Genomic DNA, 20,058 nt, shown 5'->3' with positions numbered 1-20,058 from the left:
GTCTTATTAGTGGTTCCGTCAAAGTGCGTTGACGTCGCCTCACGGCCACACCTCGAGACATTCTCCCTTTACACATTCTCAGCTGGAATCAGTGTTTTTCTCAGACACAGGGTTTCAGCGAAGGGAAACGGCGCCGTGAGGTGCAAAGGAAGCGCATGCGAGTAGTGCGTCTGGTTATAATTAGCCGCGTGATATTCACCAGTTGCTCTCCAGTGGTGAGGAGCAGCGCGTGGTTGGTAACAATAGTTCATTCACGGCTCGCCTCCCTGCGACGCTCTTTCTCGCCGTGCGGGGCGCTCGGCCCGAATGAGCGCACACTCACAAAGAGTGCGTTTGTTCACTCGCCAACGCACGCTTTTTGTGTTTTTCCCCTCCTGCATTTGCTTAACTCTTTGTTCTTTTTCAGTACGTATGCTTTTGTCCCGTGGATGTGCTTCAATGTGTACTTGGTTTACTTTTACCTGCTTATGTGTGAGGATGATGCACGGTCATGTGCAGGTGCCAGTTGTGCGATGCTGCTGTGGAAGGTGCTTCACCTCCACCGTACTACGAAGGTGCTACATAAACTGTTGAAGACATTTTTTATTTTAAACAAAAATACAATGAGGAGTGCTTAGGCCAAGACTAAGACTTTACTGGGAATGGGGAAATTCAGGAAAGGGCACTTTTTGTTGTTACTTCACAGAGGGAGTTCTTTAGGGTGTAAAGTGTGCTTTGAGATTATAAATAAATGTGGGAATATGTTATATACCACTCATTCCTTTGCTGAATACATTTGGAAATGGATTAAGTAGGACACAAGCTTTTGCCTCCTTGTCCGCTGCAGTCCTTCATTGCATAGAAGCACACCGAGTGAGAGCATATTAGTCATGAGAATGACTATTTAAAGCTGCTTTAAATGCTATGGTAAGACATGTTCATCTTAGCAGCAAGCCTGAAATCTAGCTCAGTTGGACTAGGCCCGACCCACAGCACAAGAACATGTGAAAGGCTGTGTTGCTGTTGTTGTTGTTTTTGTGTGGCCACACGCGACACAGAGAGATCCGACATTTCCCACCCGACTCCAACACTTTGCACCTTTAGTCCGATCCAGCTGTCATACTGCATTATGTTTGGTGTTCATGCTGATTCTTATAACTTTTCCCCGTTTAAAAATGTGTAATTTGAACCCCACAGAAACCAGCACCTGCAGGAGATGTCAGAGTGACTCAGGTAGAGCTATTCCCTCCCTTCTGGGCTGCAGCATCTCTTTGGCTTGTGACCCACACGCATCCCGGGGAGGAGGGGATCTGCCCACTCCCTCCATCTCCACCTGTCCTCTGTCTAGCATCCTTCCATCCATCTTCTTCCCCCCCCCCTCTGCCCTCGCCGCCTGGTGCACCGCCAGAGGTCGCGGAGGAAGTTCTGTCAAACCCAGCCGAAATTAGAAAAAACTGCATTGTTTTAAACCAATGCAAGCAAGAACGAAAAAAAGAAGAAGAAAAAAAAAAAGTCGGCGGGCTGTTCCCGATTTTTTTTTTTGAGTATTCGAATCCTCTGTTGGGCCGTTACACTAAAGGCCCGGGTTTTGGTTGAGTGTGATTTCTGACACAGAGCCGTCTCTCTGCAGGGCATGTTTGAGTGGTTCTGCCTCCAAGCTGTTGAGACTAAAGCCCATTTGACATGCTCTTCTCTTGGAAGAAGTTGGCTGAACAGAGAGGGGGCGAGATGGGGGATATCATCGACTGCTTAAATGGCTTCCATTACACTACTGCAAAAAGCATGACTCTTTATTTTTATTTTGCAGGATTTTATACGTCCTCCATATTCGCCTTTTGCATAATATTTTTGTACCCGCACAGCATAGACCTACCTGCCGGTGTTTTACAGACGCCTGTCTTTGATATCTATTATGAATTGCTTCTTCGTTATCATCCCACACATTGTCTCAGAAGGCTTCTATGTCAAGTGCTGCAGTGTTCATGCTCAAAAAGTGTAACTTCTCCATGTAGTATTTCCTCCCGTGTCTGTCTTGTGATCAACACAACAACAGAAGAGCTGCATGCACAGTGTTACATGTCTCTATGGAAGCCGGGCATGTCCAGCCATGGTCATCAGAACTTGGCACGACAGACAGATTTTTGGTAATTTCAGGACAAGAGGCAGTGATTTGCAACGTTCAACGCTGGAGAATTCACTTTCATCTCATTGAAACTTTTAAGACCCGCCTCCTCTAGCGCGACGCTCAAACCAACTTGGTTAGCGTTGTAACTGAACTTTGAAGTTTTAAACCGTGAGCATTTAAAACCTGAGGTCGCAGTGAATGTGGCGGCTGATGCAGCTGCGTGATGGATCGTTTCATCACGCATCACCTGCTCTTGAGAACTATTTGGGGTGACACTTGGGATGCCATTCAAAAAATACATATATTCATATTGAGATTAACCACATTTAGACACACAAATCATTTTGAAGTTGTATAGAGGGATTTTACATTATAATTTTCATCAGTGTTATGTAGTAGACATTTTATGTTGAATATGTAAATCCCAATTTCTGCAACTTTGGCAGCAAAAGTTGTATAAATAATCTGGAAGTGGCAGTCGCAATAAAACAGCGTTGGACTTTTTTTGTATTCCAAAATTGAACTGTGCTTGGCGCGCTGCCTTTTTAACACAGACGCTGTCATCCGCTCCAAAGCGACTGATGGAACGCAGGAGAGAATGAAATCCGAAAATGGCCTTTCCCGTGGGTTAGGGTTCACTTCATCGCTGGCACTTGACACGCAGCGGCACGAAATGAGGCCATTACAGCAAAACTCTGCGCTTCTGTAAAGGCCAATTGCTTCGTAGAACCAAAATGATTCTTCCCCATGTAGCCACATGACACCTTGGGTCCGGCGACCCACGTCCGGCTGCTGCTGTCCGGCACAGCGACACTCGCTCACTGCCGGCCTCAGCATCTCCTTTTTGTCAAGTGTTGACTACGAGGCGTGTGTTCATCAACAAGGTGGGGGGGGGGGGGGGGGGGGGGGGTGGGTCACCATCATCCACTCAACACGTTGGCGTGCACGTCTTTTTAATGTCCACAGGATCAAGATGGTCTGTCATGATTTAACAGGCCAATGATCTGCCCGCTGGCTTTTTAAACCGCACAAACACACACCCGCCGCCCCTCGTCAGAGTTCACGGCAATTAGCATCGGGGGCTTCCTTGCGAAAGAGGACTTGTACAAACACTCTGTCATTAGTTAATGGGCCTTGCAGCCTGTTACCGGGGGCCTCGCTGGCTCTCTAGCGCTGCTCCCAGAGGGGCTGAGGTGAGATGAGAGGCAGCCGCTGTCCCTGCTATCAGTCAGCTGTACGGCAATAAGCACGGCCTCGGCGAGGAAGGCCCATATGTCTCAGGTTATTACCCACTTAAAGACACGGCTTCTAAGAAACGGAGCTGTGGTGACGAGGGCGGGCGGGGCGCTGTCTCGCTGCCGGCAGAGGAGGGAACGGACTACTGGTTAAGGAGAGGAGCAGTGACCATGTCTTTGCAAGTTGTCTCTGTTTGCTGTTTAACGGTACGAATGGTGAGATTAGCTCAGTGACTGGATTAAATGGGAGCGGTGGCTTCCCTTGGTAGGCAAACTGCATTGAAATATTAGATCCCGATGATATTATACTCCCAGCTCAAAAACCCTCAGTGCTCGGCAAAGGTGCCCTTAAGGCAACGCTGACCTTACCGTACGCTATCGCAACATAACTGGCTGGACTTTAATATTCAAGCTACATGCGGAGACATAAGAAAAACGTCCCTGACTCCGCCCACTCCGTGTGAGGAGAAACACTAATATCATTTCCCCAAAACTGTGCCATCGCTCTCTTTCATCGCGCCTGTAGCAGAATTGGCTCATTATGAGCAGTTGCAATCGCAGACAATCTATTCAATGTGGTAAATCAATAACTTGTGATAGAAGTTTTCAGGAAAGTGATTGGACTTAGCGTCGTGTAACATGTCCCTCTTCGATTTATCCTCCTTTTAAAAAAAAAAAAATGTTTTATTAAATATTGTTTAAAGCAACTTTTGTGGACCTGTGTAGACCGATTCAACGCTTTCAACGCAAAAATGTCAAAACGTGTCTGCGGGGTAACGCGGCGTGCACAGTGAGGGTAAAGTGATTGAGTGAGAGGAGGGCGGCAGTTGCGTCTGTGTGATGGCGTTGGCAGAGGCTCGTATCCCCCGAGGGACTGTGAGGTGAAAACAAGGCACGCCGGCCCGGATCGGACCCTCGGCGTATTACGGATGGCTGCTGGCCTTTGGCGGCCCGCTTGGCTCTTCGGTGGCTCGTTGCCGCGCGCTGATGTCGCCACTGCTCTCTTTCCTCTCTCTCTCTCTCTCTCTCTCTCTCTCTCTCTCTCTCTCTCTCTCTCTCTCTCTCTCTCTCTCTCTCTCTCTCTCTCTCTCTCTCTCTCTCTCTCTCTCTCTCTCTCTCTCTCTCTCTCTCTCTCTCCTCTCTCTCTCTCTCTCTCTCTCTCTCTCTCTCTCTCTCGGAGCAACTCCATCACTGGCGCTTGGAGCTGATCCTCGGGTCTAAATGGTGGGGTTTCCAGTTGAAGAGACAGTCCCTCGGTGCAGAGGTGGTGATTTAGTGAGGAGATAAGCTCTGCGTAATGGCAGGGTGGAATGATTCCACTTTAACTCGGAGGCTCGGCTGTCTCCACCCGCCAGAAGGAAATGTTACTGCTCCTCTGCTTTGTTCTTCATTCCTTTCCTCCCTTTTTCTTAGCCTCTCTCCTTCCCTTTATTTCTTTTGACTCCCTTCGTGACTTGTCTGGTCGGGTAACAATCATAGCAGTTTAGACTTTGTTTATCTTACTTCACAGGTTACAGATGGTACTCATTTTTGTCCATTTTCAGCCATGTGTTTGGTCATGGGCCTGTAAATCCTCACAATTCAATTCCAATGTCCCACATTGTTTGAACATAATAATTTCTTCCGGGCAGAAACATTTTTAAAAACTACATCTTAATACCCCAAACCCAGTAACAACTCTTTCTAAAAGCTGATGTATCTGGGTCTACAAGTCTAAAAATAGCGTTGCTTAAATTATTGAATTAAGTAGTGAACGCTGTAACCTTTCTTTTGTTGGTTCGTCGAGACAACTTTCTAAATCAAGACGCAGTGGGTATAAAAAAAGCCACAGATCGATTCAAGAACGACAAGTTGATTGGCATCGGGGGAAAATATAATTGGCACTGAGCTGAAAAAAAAAAAAAATGCCTCGCCTTCACGAAGAGGACGAGAATGCTGCACGGCTTGATTGCTGCTCAAAGATATGAGAGGACACGCGGGCAGTTGCAGGGGAATGAAGTAGTGCAGTGATGAGTGCAGGAAGTGACGGAGAGTGAGGACATTTATTTCCTACATAGATTGTATCTGTAACCCCCTTCACGCAGTCTCTGTCTGCCTCATTCAGCCTCTTCCTCCCTGGGGCAGACAAACTGGGAGGTCCTTTTGTGCAGTGGAGGGATTTCAGTTTATATTTTACACAGCAGGTAGAGATGATGTGATGTAACTGTTGTGAAACCCGCTCAGGCAATAATCAATGTAGGTTCATTGAGCTGGGCTGCCCCCTGCAGGCGATAGCGACACCTGCAGGCCGGGTGGCTGCAGACACAAGCTTTCAGAACACTCGTTTGAGAAACATCTCAAAATGGGACAAGTCCAGTTATTTTTCTTCTCGCTGATCACTCACACATAGACCCTTCACCGTGCTGATGTAGCCCCCCCCCACCCCTCTCCCGTGTGAGCTGACGGGTGACCTAACGCATCCTGTGCATATGTGTGTGTCCGTGTGTCTCCCTTGCAGCGCTGCTGTCGTCGTGGTGCGAGGAGCTGGGTCGTCTCCTCCTGCTGCGTCACCAGAAGAGCAGGCAGAACGAACCGCAGGGAAAGGTTCCCATGCAGCCCAGTATGAACAGCATGAAGCCCGGCCTCACACACAGGTCAGTGGGGAGCCTCCCTGACGTTATTCTGAAGAATAAAGCGTGTCCTTTGCTCACAGCAAACCTCTTTTCTCAGTTCAGCTTAAAGGTAACTGGCCGAGTTGCATTTGAATGAATGAGGTTGATGCCACCGTTTCTACCCTTTTCCTGATAGTTATTCCATCACGGATGTGTTTGATACACATCAAACACATCCGACACTTTGTAGTCGAATTTGTAAATGAACTGGGGAAAGTGATAACGCTAAACGCACAACAGCATACGTACAGGGACAGCCACAGTCTCTAAGGCACATTTGACGAGAGTATGTTTTGGGTGGAGACGGTATGGTGTCTGTCTAGATGTGTGTGTGTGTGTGTGTGTGTGTGTGTGTGTGTGTGTGTGTGTGTGTGTGTGTGTGTGTGTGTGTGTGTGTGTGTGTGTGTGTGTGTGTGTGTGTGTGTGTGTGTGTGTGTGTGTGGGAGCTGGAGGTGTGGGGGAAAGATGTAGAGAAATGAAAACAAATGCGTCAGAAAAACAAGAAAAACACAGGGTTAAAGGGTAACCTTTTTTTCAGTCTTCCTCCCCAAATTGCAACAAACTAATTAATTGAAGCTAATTAAGGGTGCATTAAGTGTCTTGAATTAGCAGGTTGAACCACAGCCTTTGTTAAGCTGTTGTGTTGAATCCTGTGCTCGTGTCTTACACAAACCAAGACACCGGTTTTCCACAGCTGGGGGGGTTTGGGGTGGAGGTGCATGCCGGCACAGAGGAGAGCAGTGAAGTAATGTTTTTGCAGAACATTGTGTGCTCATGCCTCACGCTCTCAAGAGTTAAGAGTCCTGTTTGCCTCTGCTGAACATATTGGGGATAATGTTGGGCCTTTTATGAGGAAATATTAAACAATTGTCCATTCCAAGATCCAACCTCTAACGAAAACAAGCTGCTCTCCAGAAACAGCAGTTCCTTCCCACTCCACTGGCAACTTGCCTCTCCCCAAGAGGAGTTCGCTTGTTTATCACATGTAACACGCTCTCATTTAAAATGGGAAAATTATACATCCAGGTCTTGGAATCCATATCCAAAGATTTTTCAACACCTTCAAGAAAATCCTCTTGATCATATTTAGTTTTTCTGCTGGTGAATGAAGGCATGCGACTCCTCGCTGGCTCATTTGGAGTCTTCACTCATGTGCAGCCGATACCAGATATCCTGGCTGAAAACATGTTTTGTAATTTTGCGCCAAACATTTCAAATTGCTGAGCATTTTGGAGCGAAGAATTCCCAAATTATTCACATTGCTGGACGCAGAGCCGTTGGCTCCCCGTCGCCTGCTTTCTTGGCCAAACAAAACTTCAAGTGACGTTTGCCGTTTTTGTGTTTTGATCTGCTTTCCAGTGATGGATCCTTTCCTTATGACTGGCAACAAAACTCCAACCAGCCCCCTGGGTCATTGTCCGTGGTTACAACGGTTTGGGGCGTCACCAATACGTCACAGAGTCAGGTATGTCCACGCGGGAACATCATAGCTGGACTCTGCGCGGTTCGTTTTGCAAACCCAATGGATGTTTTTTGATGTACCTTCCTTTGTTAAATCCAGGTGCTCGCTAACCATATGGCGAATAGCAATAACTCCATGAATCCCGGAGGTAACCCTATGGGATCGGGCCTATCTGCCAGCGGGCCCGGCCTCAACTCCCCCCAGTTCAATGCTCAGCAGCAGCAGCAGTTTCCAAATAAAGGAGGCTCCAACCAACAGTACATGCAGCAGGGCATGTACGGCAGGCCTGGCTACCCCGGAGGTCCTGGGGGATACAGCGGGAGGTAAGACCCTGGACACAACGTATTTTAACATAATAATATTTAAAAAAAGATCAGTTATTCAAATATGCGATCCATCTATTTATTTTTTTAGTTACTCGGGAGGCCCAAACCCTCCTCCAGGAGGAATGGGATTGACCTCCCACTCACGTCCTCCTGGTGACTTCACGCAGCCAGCTGCCGCCGCGGCAGCCGCCGCCGTCGCTGCCGCCGCTGCCACGGCAACGGCCACGGCAACGGCAACGGTGGCAGCGATGCAGGAAACCCAGAATAAAGACATGAGCCAGTATGGACAGGTACGGCGCACACCTGCCAACAAAGGATTACTGTTGTAAACCACAGATTTTGACAGAAATCTACTATCCAACCACGTGGTCAAGAGCCAACAAATCTCATTCAACGCTGAAACCTTCTGTTGTTTTTCCAGATGTGTTCTTCCTTCCAGATGGGCCCCGCACAAACCTACAGCAGCCAGTTCATGAACCCGTCGGGCCCACGAGGCCCCCCTGGAGGTATGAACCCCGGCAACATGGGTTCAGCCATGAACAACCCCAACATGAGTGGCCCTCCAATGGGCATGAGCCAGGCTCGTACTCCAGGCATGGTGCCCTTCGGGGCTCACGGCCAAAGGATGCCCCAGCAGGGGTATCCCGGGGGACCTCGACAGGGCATGCCAATGCAGGCGATGAAGAGGCCATATCCTGGGGAGGTGAGTGGAAAGATCTGATGATTGAAACAACCTGCAGCAAAACAAGCTCTGTTTTCAGAGGCTTCCCCCAGTTAGTGGTGTAACATAAAAAAACACCCTCACAAAAATTAATAAGCAGCCTCTTCATTCTACCTTTGAAAACATTAGTGGGGTGTTGAAGGTGCTTCCAGTATCGTCTTCCATGTGGTGCTGAGCTGCTTCTAGTTTGCACCAACTTCTTAGTTCACAAAAATATGCCACCCCCAGATTGTGTTTGCGCCTGGAGCCCCATGCTCGTTTGCACTATTTCCGGCAACGGTTTTCCTACGTGTCAGATAGCACTCAAAAAGGTGTTTAATCTATTTTTATTTTTTTCCTTTTACTGTCTTTGTCCAGGCAAGTTACGGGGGTCAGCAGTACGGGCCGAACAGTCAGTTCCCACCACAGCAGGGGCAGTACCCCGCATCAAACGCCTCCAGGCCGCTGCCCTCTCCAAACTACCCCGGCCAAAGGATGCCGGGGCAGCAAGGCCAAGGACAGTACCCACCTGGCATGCCCATGAGCCAGTACTACAAGGTCCGTCATGCCACAGCAATCACATTCCACATACTATTCAGGGTCATTTGGGGAGCTCCCAGCATGCACTGGGGGAAAAGGCAGGGACAGCCAGGTCATAGCACATCTGTATACGGCACATGTTTATGGTGCAATTATTTTTGCTCATTCTCCCCTCACAGCAAGAACCCTTTAATGGTCAGAACACCAACTTCCCTGGAGGTGGATACTCTTACGGCCAAGGCAACGGGGTATGTTCTCAACGTGCCTCGGTCATACATGTGAATTGAGTTCTACAGGTGTTTTCATTATTGCTGCTTTTTACAGCCCCCGAGGCCTGTGAACTACCCCCACTCGCCGGTCCCTGGGAACCCCACACCGCCTATGACCCCCGGAAGTAATATCCCTCCGTACTTGTCGCCAAACCCGGACGTGAAGCCGCCGTTTCCACCCGACATGAAACCAAATATGACAGCGCTTCCGCCCCCTCCGTGTGAGTACCTCGGCAGTTTGGAAACCAGTGGTTGCTTTCATACGCGGGATCCTCATTTTTCACCCGGCGCGTTGTGTGAATTCTTTTTCTCCCAGCTAACCCCAACGAGGAGCTGCGGCTGACGTTCCCCGTCAGGGACGGGGTGGTGCTGGAGCCGTTCCGCCTGGAGCACAACCTGGCCGTCAGTAACCACGTCTTCCACCTGCGACCCTCCGTCCACCAGACGCTCATGTGGAGGTACGACCACCGCGCTCCAGTTACATCGTTTGGTCAAATCTTTGCGTGGAAAGACAACTCTCACTGGATGTTAGGGACAAATGTTCTCTTTTTATGTTATTCTCCCACGTAAGCTATTGAAAATACAATTTTAATCACACGTCTGCCATATTTACAATTATTTTTAAGACAGTTTTTTTGTGGATATGGCTGACTGCGCTGGTCCCATCCCACAGGTCGGACCTTGAGCTCCAGTTCAAGTGCTACCATCATGAAGACAGGCAGATGAACACCAACTGGCCCGCCTCCGTCCAGGTCAGCGTCAACGCCACGCCCCTCACCATCGAGAGGGGAGACAACAAAACCTCCCACAAGCCCCTGCACCTGAAGCACGTATGCCAACCTGGAAGAAACACCATCCAGATAACGGTCACCGCCTGCTGTTGTGTGAGTACAGGTCAATGTAGAATTTCTAAGAGTTCACAGGTGTATTTATTATTTTTTAACCGAAAGAGTAGCTGGGATGATTTTTATTTAATATGTGTGTCACGCTCGGTAGACTTTGCTGTTTATTTCCGGGTTCTCGCGTTGCTTCGCAGTCCCACCTGTTTGTGCTGCAGCTGGTCCACAGGCCATCTGTGCGATCCGTCCTCCAGGGGCTCCTGAAGAAAAGGCTCCTTCCAGCAGAACACTGCATCACCAAGGGTACGGCTCACTCTGTCTGGATGTAGTTATTATGCATAAGCACGTCTTAATTACGCAGGCTCCCACCTGCTTCTCTTTATGGTGCGCTTTAAAATAGGTGCTGAAGCACACTCCGCCACTAATTCCTTCCCCTCTGAAACACTTTCCTTTCCCAGTTAAGAGGAACTTCAGCAGCGTGGCGGCCTCTGCGGGAAGCACTACTCTCAACGGGGAAGACGGCGTGGAGCAGACGGCCATCAAAGTGTCGGTGAAATGTCACATCACCTTCCGACGCATCCAGCTGCCCGCACGGGGGCACGACTGCAAACATGTCCAGGTTTGCTCGGATTTAAAGACGCGTCACCTGCTCGTGTGAATGCTGCGTTGCATGACGCTGCGAATGAGGGGTTATTCTGAAGAGCATTTGTGATGTGCTCCACAGTGCTTTGATCTGGAGTCCTACCTGCAGCTCAACTGTGAGAGGGGGACGTGGAGGTGTCCTGTGTGCAAGTAAGTAAAAGGCTATTTTATTTGTTGAAATGTAAAGATAACTGATGACGTTGGCCACTAACGGATCACATGTAATTACTTTTTGCCAGTAAAACGGCACTATTAGAAGGTCTGGAGGTGGACCAATACATGTGGGGAATCCTCAACGCCATCCAAAAGTATGTATTTTTTCTCTCTCTTTCCTTCTGAGTTGATATTTTCACAAACTTAACACGTTCTACTTTCTCGTTTAACAGCTCAGAGTTTGAGGAGGTCACTATAGACCCCACGTGTAGCTGGAGACCTGTGCCCATAAAGTCTGAGATCCACATCAAAGAGGACCCCGACGGACCACTCGCCAAGCGCTTCAAGACCATGAGCCCCAGTCAGATGACCATGCCCAATGTGATGGAGATGATCGCCCAGCTAGGGCCCGGTTCAGGACCTGGACCGGGCCCTTTACTCGGCCCCAGCCCTTACCCGCCACACCCCAGTCAACATCCCAGTGGCAACGGGGGCGATTACCCCGGAGCAGGTAAAGGAAAACCCGACTGCGTGGGGGAATAACAGGTCGTCAGCTCATTTGCGGGAAGAAGGAGCTGTTTTTTCTCTTTTTTTAGTAGCAACAACTGATCTGTTGTGTGTCTCCAGTGCATTAAATAAAACAAAAAAAAAAGCCCCAAGGAGGGTTTTGTGCTGAACCTGGTGTAAAATATTCTTAGCTCGTTGCTCTTGATAAATGTTTCCTAACAGTGAATAAAAAGTGGATCGTGTGGATCCCCTTATGTCACCACTTTGAAAAGAAAACTTTTCAGACAAGTCAGCGAAGCAGTAAGCGTTTTGACAGAGGTGTTTTTCATCCTTTAAGGCAACAGTTACCACGGCCAAGGGAACTTTGACTTCCCTCATGGGAACCCCTCTGGTGGTGGTGGTGGTGGAGGTGGAGGAGGTCCCCCTATGAATGACTTCGTCCATGGCCCCCAGCTCTCCCACCCGCCAGACGGCCCGGGTGGGCTCCTCTCCCAGGACAAGCCCCTCAATCACGGCATGAATGATGCAGTAAGTTGGGTTTACTTCAAAGGCTGCTGGTACCAATAAAGGATGTTTACGAGTATCTCCCAATGCAATCTAGTCAATTAATTTTGGGTCTTAACGTCTCTTATTTATGTTGTGCTAAGTTATGCTGTCTTGTAGCATGAAGTGTTGCCTCAGTTTGTAAAAGATCATCTCTTGGCAATCTGTCATACTTTTGTCAAAAAGGCTGCGTTTTCTGATCTGAGCGAGGTGCCGCTCGCCCCTTTTAGCCGGCATGTGTGCTCAGTCATGCTCACACGCTCATGTCACCGTGTGATGTTGCAGCTGTACGCGTCTGCTGATCACAGCCTCCATTGAGAAGGCCTGTTCCATATTATCCACGCTGGAACTCATTTCGCATTTGCCCTTTCTTTCTTCCCTCGCATCCTCCCCCCCTCCTTAACACTCTCTTTGTCTTCCTTCTTGTTTTTCACTCTCCATCTCTGTCGCTTTTCTGTCTCCCTTTCGCACCTGCAGATGTCCCATACCGATCAGTCCCATAACTCCATGCAGCAGAGCTTGCATGCGTCTCCCCGCCCCGGCGGCCACTCAGGGCCGCCTTTACATCACAGTGGCCAGTCAGGGCCGCCGTTGCATCACGGCGGCCAACCATCGCAGCCGCCTCGCCAGTCGCAGCCTCAGCCGCCGCATCAGCAACCTCAGCAGCCCGGGCAGAACAGTCACCCCCACAGCGATTTGAACTTTAACCCCTCCTCGGATGGGCAGATGGGTCAGGGAGCCCAGGACATGCCTGAACCATCCCTGGATGTAAGTGTGCTCGCCCTGGGCACCCCGTGCTAACTGTTAGCAGCTAACACAGCCTGCTACAGCTGCTCTCATCCTTCTGCTCTCTGTTTGCCTTTTCGTGTTTCATGTTTTTTTTTGTGCTCGTTTCTGTGTTTACTTTGGCTTTCAACACTCGGCCATGTCTTCAAGTCGTCCAGCTGCAGAGGTGTAAATTTATTTTTTTGTTTTTATTTTTTTGCCCTTGCCGCTCATTGTCACTTTCTGCCTTTTTTCCCCCGCAGCTGCTTCCAGAGCTGGCCAACCCCGACGAGTTATTATCGTACCTGGACCCTCCCGACCTTCCCACCAACAGCAACGACGACCTTCTCTCCCTCTTTGAGAACAACTAGCCCCTGAAGAGAAAAAAAACAAAACCCTCCTGCACCTACGGGAGTCGTGATTGTGTTTGACTGTCCGTCCACAGACACCTCAGCGACCTCCTATCGATACTTCAAACAGCTTCCTATGCTCATGCACGCACACACGCACCCACAGTCTACGGACAGGAAACGTGTGGCACAGGAGCGCGGCCGAAAAAGAGACGTCTGTTCGGGACGTCCGAGGGAGGGAGCCGGACCGCCACTCATCCCGTCTGTCCTCGTGTAAAGATTCCACGCACCAGTTCCACCGCCTTTGACTCTAAACACACCATTCACGGCCAGCCATGTTGGCGGGCACTAAAGTGAGATATATATATGTATATATATGCATTTATATATATATATACATATATATATATAGGTACATACACATGATAATTGTGACTTTTTTAACAGTAAACTGTGCAGCTATAATCATGTGTAACCAACACAGAGGAGACAGGAGCCTTTGTGGGCTTTAGGAAAAGTGTTGTAGCGTTGTTTTGTTTTTATTTTTGTGAAAAAAAACATTGTCTTGTAAGAGTGTTTTTATCATTTTCGAAATGAGTTCTTCAAAAATGTAGGCACATGCCATCATGCCCTTTGACTCCCAGACTTGTGGTAAAACAGTGCACTTTGTCCAATGCAGTGTGTGTGTGAGAGGGTGTGTGTGAGGGTGTATATGCGTATGTTTGTGCGAGCGCGCGTGTGTGTGTGTGAGTGTTTGCATACGTTTGTGTGTCCTCTTTTGTTTGCGTGTGATGGACAGTGAGGAGAGAGTTTGAGCCTGAGGAGGGAAGAAAAATATCGAATCGGAAAGAAATACACCACAATCCACTCTAAGAGCTGTCTCAGTACTTTATGTCCAGTCTGTAGTCGTTCTAGTGTATTTATTGTAGTGTTTCGCTCTTCCTCAACAAACTCACCACCATTTTGTCCACAAGTGCATGTGTGCCAATGGCTCCTGTTGTCTTTGTCCAGCCTAACCATGCTTGATCAAATAATTGTCTCTCGTTTTATATTTATTATTTTATTTCAAATTCATCTGTTTTTTTTGTTTTTTTTTAAGTGTTTAATCATCCCACACAGAAATGAATCAGATACACATCACCAAAGTTGTCCTATGCTTTTTGTAAGTGGCTGGACCTGGATGTAACGTCGATGCAAGAGCAGGATTTCAACATCCTACAGACGTCTACAGAAGTATTTAAATCACTGTTTTATAGAAGCGTCTGTGATTGTTCTGATCTTTCCTTTTGTTGTTTTGTTACTGTTGAATTGCATCTTTTTGGGAAAAACATCCTGCATGATCCAACAGTTTCCCAAGCTGTTGTATACACCCATTGTGGATACTTTGTGACTGTACAGTACTGTACCTATCTGTTACTGATAACTACATGGTACTGTATGTCTGTCAAGGACTACACACTCGCACGCACACACACACACACACACACACACACACACACTCAATCCCTTCCTAATCAGTTCCATATTGTAACAAATTGATCTAGATGCACCCACTGGACTTGTATTGAGTACCTGTGTGTTGTTTCTCTTTTGTGACAATGCATTGGGCAAAAGGAATATTCAGACTGCTCAGCAGAAAGTTATCAAAGTTTTTATTTTCTTATGTATACAAATTGATCAGCTTTAAATTTGGTGTTTTCTGTCTAAAAGATTGTTGATGCAGCTTAGAGGTCCAAATTTCTCAAAAACAGACCTGTGAGGTAACGAAACAAGCGACCTTGTTTTTATTTAAATTGAAAATGCAAAAAATGTCCTCTTGATTGTTTCAAACCCTGATTATTAGTTTTTGATTTCAGTACCTAGCTAAAATATGGGATTTGTGGCTTTTCATCACATTTTATATTGCTTTAAGTTATTACATTTGTCAGTTGTAAGTGTAATTTGGTTTACACAGTTTTATGCAGTACATGAAATGAATTTGAAACATGATGTATGATATTTAACAAAAGTTCCCCATCTGAGATTCGTAAACCATTTGAAGAACCGAACATTGATTTATTGATCTTCATAACTGGTCAAATCACCTGCATATAACAAAGTTGAAGGATCAGATGTTGTATGTGTTTGTTTTTATGTTTGTTGAAGACAATGCACTGCCGCATTGGGATGTTTTATGTCCCTACACAGTGTGTAACTGTAACTCCAACCTTTCACAAAATCACATTTAGTCGTTTTAGCGACACAAATTGTGTGTCTGATTGCAGACATTTAAAATTGAATTGAGGATTTAAAAGAGAATGCAATTAATGTTGTAAAATGGAATTATGGGGGAGACCCCCTCTTGTTTGCATTACATGTGGAGGTTGTGGCAGAGGGTTGGGGGTGGGGTCGCGGATGAAAGGGATATGTGTATATAATGTAAATGACAAATAGAGACACGTTAACAGAAATGTATTCATTTTCTCCAGGGGGAGTGTGAATAGTGTATTTAGAATTTGTAAAGCTTGCATCCTCCTGTCAGACATTGAATTTGCAAAATGAGTCTGTGTTTGATTGCGTCAGTGCAGACCTCTCTAATCACGCCTGTTCATTTATGGAAGATACTTTATGTACCCCTCAGCATGGGGTTTCAAAGAAAAAAATACATTTTTCATTTGTGTAATATTAAACTTCTGTGTATTTCTCTATTACCTGTGTACTTTATAAAGGTGCTGCAAATTTATCAAAACCTTTTTAGGTATAATTGGGACTTGAATACATTGAGCTTTTAGTGGCTCTAAGAGTTATTTCCAAATTTCCAGTTTGTAAAATAAAATTTGGCAAAATATGCTATAAAAGGTACAATCTGGGGTGATTGGCACAGCAGGTGGCAGTTGTCTCTGGGTTTGTACATTCGATGTACCATCATTTCATATTCTAAACTGGTCGGAAAGAAAGTTGTGATTTTTAGTCTTGCAAATCTGTATGTAGTTAGATGACGTGACATCCTAATATTTATCTAATAAATATGTATTCAGATGAAACACAATTGACGGCCTTTTGCGTCTTTTGACATGCAAAGTGCAACCAGCATATATTAAACCATTACATATTGCACAAAAGAGAGGAAAAGGGCATTCTGTGCAGCATAATACAAAAAATAAGGGCACGGAACTATATATGCAAAGAATTTGCAATCCCGCTAATTTAAATACCCTTGGTGTCGCTTTACAATAGTGTTAATATAGGTCTTTCTTTGGACAATTTTACATGTCACAGTAGGAAAAACACAGCTGTAATTGATCAAAGGATTTATTGCTGCTCGAGTTGCTGGTTCTTGGTAATATACACGCTTGCACCGTTAATTAATAATTAGTCACACTTGTGCTGTGTTCCCAGTCAATTTCTGCTGTGCAAAAAAAACTACTCCACCTCTTTAATGCTCCACAAGCTATCGGTAAACAGGGTATTATAGAAGTGTTGAAAAGCAAAAAGTTTAACAGTGGGCAAAGATAAAATATTAAACTTTAACTATTATAATCGTCATATTCATACATCCATTAAACCCATATTCGGTATTCTACCCATCAAGTTTTCAGAAACACTGAACTGCTGTAAAGAGGAGTTTTGATAGTGTCTATGGCCTCCAAGAAATCCCTGTTCGTCGCAATGAAATAGTATGTTTTTTGGGAAAGCAGTATCAAAGCTAAATTGGACTTCATCGTGTCCTTCCTGTGGTGATATATAGTTTCACTTAGAAGCATGACCCCATAAGATGGGAATAAAAAAGTTGAAAACATTTCAGACCCAATACACCCAACCATGTGTGCAGCTCAACAGAAAGGAAAATTAGCATGATTTAGCATGGCCTCTTCTGTCACATGACTATTCAAATGATAAAACCTCATCATTTAAAGCAGGAAAACATGCACAAAAATACAAATTTTATTTCAGCATTTAAAAATCAAATTTTTGAATTGTAGATTTCACTGATTATGAAACAGGACGAATCTCATCCCAAATACAAAATGTTGATCATGTGATAAGTAACGACACCTATACTTCCGGGAACCTCCCACGCGGTGTCGCTGTTTGTTTCAGCGCCGGCGGGTCCTGTCAGTCCACGTGACGTCACATGTAAACACCGCCGGCACCGACGGGCCCGCGGGTCCACCTCACCCAGCCGGCTGAGCAGTGATGTTACAAGTGCGATACCGCCTGAGGTACAGCAAGCCGGGCGTCCTCGCCGCGAAGCTGTTCTCGTCCGGTCCCGCCAAGAACCCCGTCGTGTTCCTGGACGTCGATGCGGACAGCGAGCCCCTTGGGAGGATAACCATTGAGGTAACTTTAGCTAGCTGGCTAATGCTAGCTAATGCTAGCCTCTCCGTAACGTTGGCTCTGTCAACACCGCGTGGCTCAGTTAAAATATTCACCCAGAATTGGAATGCGATGTAATGTGTGAATGAATGTGTGTTGTCTTGCAGTTGAACGCGGATGTAGTGCCAAAGACTGCAGGTACGTTTCAACCACGTTTCTTCAAACTTGGCTGCTGAACGTCAAATGTTACTTCCCCCCCCCCATTTGTTATAATGCTGCTTTTAATAAATAAGTCGACTCACTTCACAGCTAACTTCCGAGCGCTGTGCACGGGGGAACCTGGCTTCGGCTTTAAGGGCTCCGTGTTTCACCGGGTCATACCTGAGTTCATGTGTCAGGTAAGGTGTACACTAAAGATGGGGCACATTTGATGTATTTGCCATGTAGTCTGTTGTTGTGTTTTGGGGTTTCAGGGGGGAGATTTCACCAAACACGACGGGACAGGAGGGAAATCTATATATGGGAAAACATTCAGAGACGAAAACTTCATATTAAAGCACACTGGTCCAGGTACATCTCAGCTTCTTGTATGCAATCACTATTATATTACTTTATCTTTATTCTTTATCCTTAATTTTCAACGTTTAAATGACCAAATTCACTAGTAAAGAAAATAGTAGCTGTTGTGTATCATGACTGAGGATATTAATGTCACTTCCATGTTTTATACATTTGAGTAAAGCAGCCTCTCCACTAGATGGCAGCGCCTAATTTCCTGCAGCAATAAAACCAGTATCTTTTGGGATTTTGCAATCCCCACGTGATTGACCTACTTCTAATGGAGTCAAAGTGTAATTATAAGTAATCCACAAAAAGCCATTTCTGTTACCAATTTTCTTGAAAAAAAAAAAAACAATCCTCGTGCTAATTATTTGTTGCTTCACAGTTTGCTTTCCAGGAAAGAAACGCAGGCTTTGGTTAAATACACTATGACACGGATTAGTGTCATGTTTCTCTTTCCCCCTGAATCATATTGGGTTACTGGTAAAGATAAATCAAGATGTGGTTCACTTAATGAAGTTTAATTCACTCTTTTGATTTTTTGCAGGAACGCTTTCAATGGCAAATTCTGGACCAAACACCAACGGCTCCCAGTTCTTCATCTCCACGGCTAAAACAGAATGGTAAAGACTTCTCATTTTCTCCCCACACCCAAATCCAACTCACTTAGCAGTTGTTAGTTTCATTTTGTCTCCTCTTCTGACAGGCTTGATGGTAAACACGTGGTGTTTGGGCAGGTGAAGGAGGGTATGGACGTGGTCACCAAGATGGAATCCTTTGGCTTACATGACGGCGGTGTGACTAAGAACATTGTCATCACTGACTGTGGGGAGATCCCCCGAAATCCCACAAGGACTTCTGTTGAATGAATTGCCTTGAAACCTTTTGGTATTCACTTCATCTTTCATCCATCTTTTTGATGCTTTCAAGGAGGGAACTTTCCCCTGTGATCTAGCTCATCACTAAAAACTGACATTTCGGATTATACAAGATATTTCCCATACATTGTTGAAAGTCTGAACCATCTATTTTGTGTCCTAGCACTAAGTTATCGGCTCTGTAAAATGTTATTATTGTGTAATTTACGCTCCGTTTACAGACAAATAAAATGACTTTTTTTTAGATTTGACTATCTCTAGTTTTAGTACGGGACATTTACTCAAACCTGCCACCGGCCCTGCTGGTTTTAAAGCTTCCTGGAAATGATCCAGCAGCTTTTTATAGACACGGGCTCTCCAGCGCGACTGACTTCCTGTCCATCGGAGCAGGACGTGACATCATTTGACATCCACCTACAGGTCGGGCTGAAATATGACTTGAATGCATTTGACAGACGAAAAAAAAGAGTTCAGGCTGCAGCCTCATTGGACACCGTGCGTGAAGATGATTTGATCTGCTGCAACCATGAAGGAACCTGGAAAAACGCCTTGAGCTTGTGCGTGGGCTGCTCTTCCTTCATTCAAAACGCAGAGAGAGGAGGAAGTTTAGGACATGTCTGAAAGTCAGAGACTGGGTGGTGCTGCTTATGGAGCTAATACTTTACAAAAGTAAATAATGGAGCGACAGCACAAAAAAAAGCAGCTCTTGGCCATAAATGAAACCATATGCGCTCCGACCTTCCACCGTTTGTTTGAAATCTCCGATTACGTTGTTGCTATAGAGACTTCTCAGCTCTCTCGCTCTGTTTGAGCAAGAGATGTTGTAACAAACTTGATATAATTTGGGTCCCCACCCTCCGCTTTAGTGTTTAGTTATTTGGAATGCGTGTCCAATATTGCTCGTGGAAACTTGGCTCCAGAGGCGACGTTGCTGCAGCCAACGTTTATTACGCATGCAAAACCATGACATCTACAACTGGTACAGGCTGGTTCTTCTGCGGTGAAACGTCTCCGTTCATCACACGGCACCCGCGTCAGCTGCTGCGTCCTCCTTTTGTGTTATGGCTTTCCTCACCGCGACGTGTCTGTTATCTCTCAGCACTTTCACGAGGAGTGAAAAACAAGTTTTATACGTCTACGTCACTTAACTGCCGTGAATAATGCATTGAAAACTTCTATCTTAATCTTTCCGCTCAGACTTTGGGGATTTTACGGTCAAAGGCAACGCATGCGAAGT

At 46.2% G+C, this 20,058-nt stretch overlaps 2 protein-coding genes across 7 annotated transcripts in view; both read left to right on the top strand.

The window, feature by feature from the left end:
• zmiz1a (zinc finger, MIZ-type containing 1a) overlaps positions 1-14,934 on the top strand; it is a 59,463-nt gene extending 44,529 nt beyond the window's left edge. For 3 of the 6 annotated variants that reach the window (XM_037466541.2, XM_062566740.1, XM_037466546.2), the window contains 18 exons: positions 5,837-5,972; positions 7,350-7,455; positions 7,552-7,775; positions 7,867-8,068; positions 8,200-8,481; positions 8,857-9,036; positions 9,198-9,266; positions 9,343-9,508; positions 9,604-9,745; positions 9,961-10,171; positions 10,324-10,429; positions 10,585-10,745; positions 10,851-10,918; positions 11,008-11,076; positions 11,155-11,432; positions 11,766-11,956; positions 12,449-12,739; positions 13,000-14,934. In XM_037466541.2, coding sequence (XP_037322438.2) covers positions 5,837-5,972; positions 7,350-7,455; positions 7,552-7,775; positions 7,867-8,068; positions 8,200-8,481; positions 8,857-9,036; positions 9,198-9,266; positions 9,343-9,508; positions 9,604-9,745; positions 9,961-10,171; positions 10,324-10,429; positions 10,585-10,745; positions 10,851-10,918; positions 11,008-11,076; positions 11,155-11,432; positions 11,766-11,956; positions 12,449-12,739; positions 13,000-13,107 — 2,990 coding nt within the window. In that variant the 3' untranslated portion in view covers positions 13,108-14,934. Of the gene's footprint in view, positions 1-1,176; positions 1,213-5,836; positions 5,973-7,349; positions 7,456-7,551; positions 7,776-7,866; positions 8,069-8,199; positions 8,482-8,856; positions 9,037-9,197; positions 9,267-9,342; positions 9,509-9,603; positions 9,746-9,960; positions 10,172-10,323; positions 10,430-10,584; positions 10,746-10,850; positions 10,919-11,007; positions 11,077-11,154; positions 11,433-11,765; positions 11,957-12,448; positions 12,740-12,999 lie in introns of all 6 variants that reach the window. The other 3 variants (XM_037466540.2, XM_037466544.2, XM_037466542.2) reach the window with 2 other exon arrangements.
• A 2,220-nt stretch (positions 14,935-17,154) lies between these two features.
• Positions 17,155-19,063, top strand: ppifa (peptidylprolyl isomerase Fa). The gene is made up of 6 exons (XM_037466549.2): positions 17,155-17,406; positions 17,550-17,580; positions 17,692-17,780; positions 17,856-17,952; positions 18,491-18,566; positions 18,650-19,063. The coding sequence occupies exons 1-6, from the start codon at positions 17,263-17,265 to the stop codon at positions 18,810-18,812; spliced, it is 600 nt and encodes a 199-aa protein (XP_037322446.1). The 5' UTR covers positions 17,155-17,262; the 3' UTR covers positions 18,813-19,063.
• Positions 19,064-20,058: the final 995 nt, after the last annotated feature.

The sequence above is a fragment of the Pungitius pungitius genome, chromosome 13 (assembly GCF_949316345.1).
Source record: "Pungitius pungitius chromosome 13, fPunPun2.1, whole genome shotgun sequence".
NCBI classification, from domain to species: Eukaryota; Metazoa; Chordata; class Actinopteri; order Perciformes; family Gasterosteidae; genus Pungitius; species Pungitius pungitius.
Note: the sequence above shows the minus strand (reverse complement) of the source record. Positions and strands in the feature narration are given on the sequence as shown.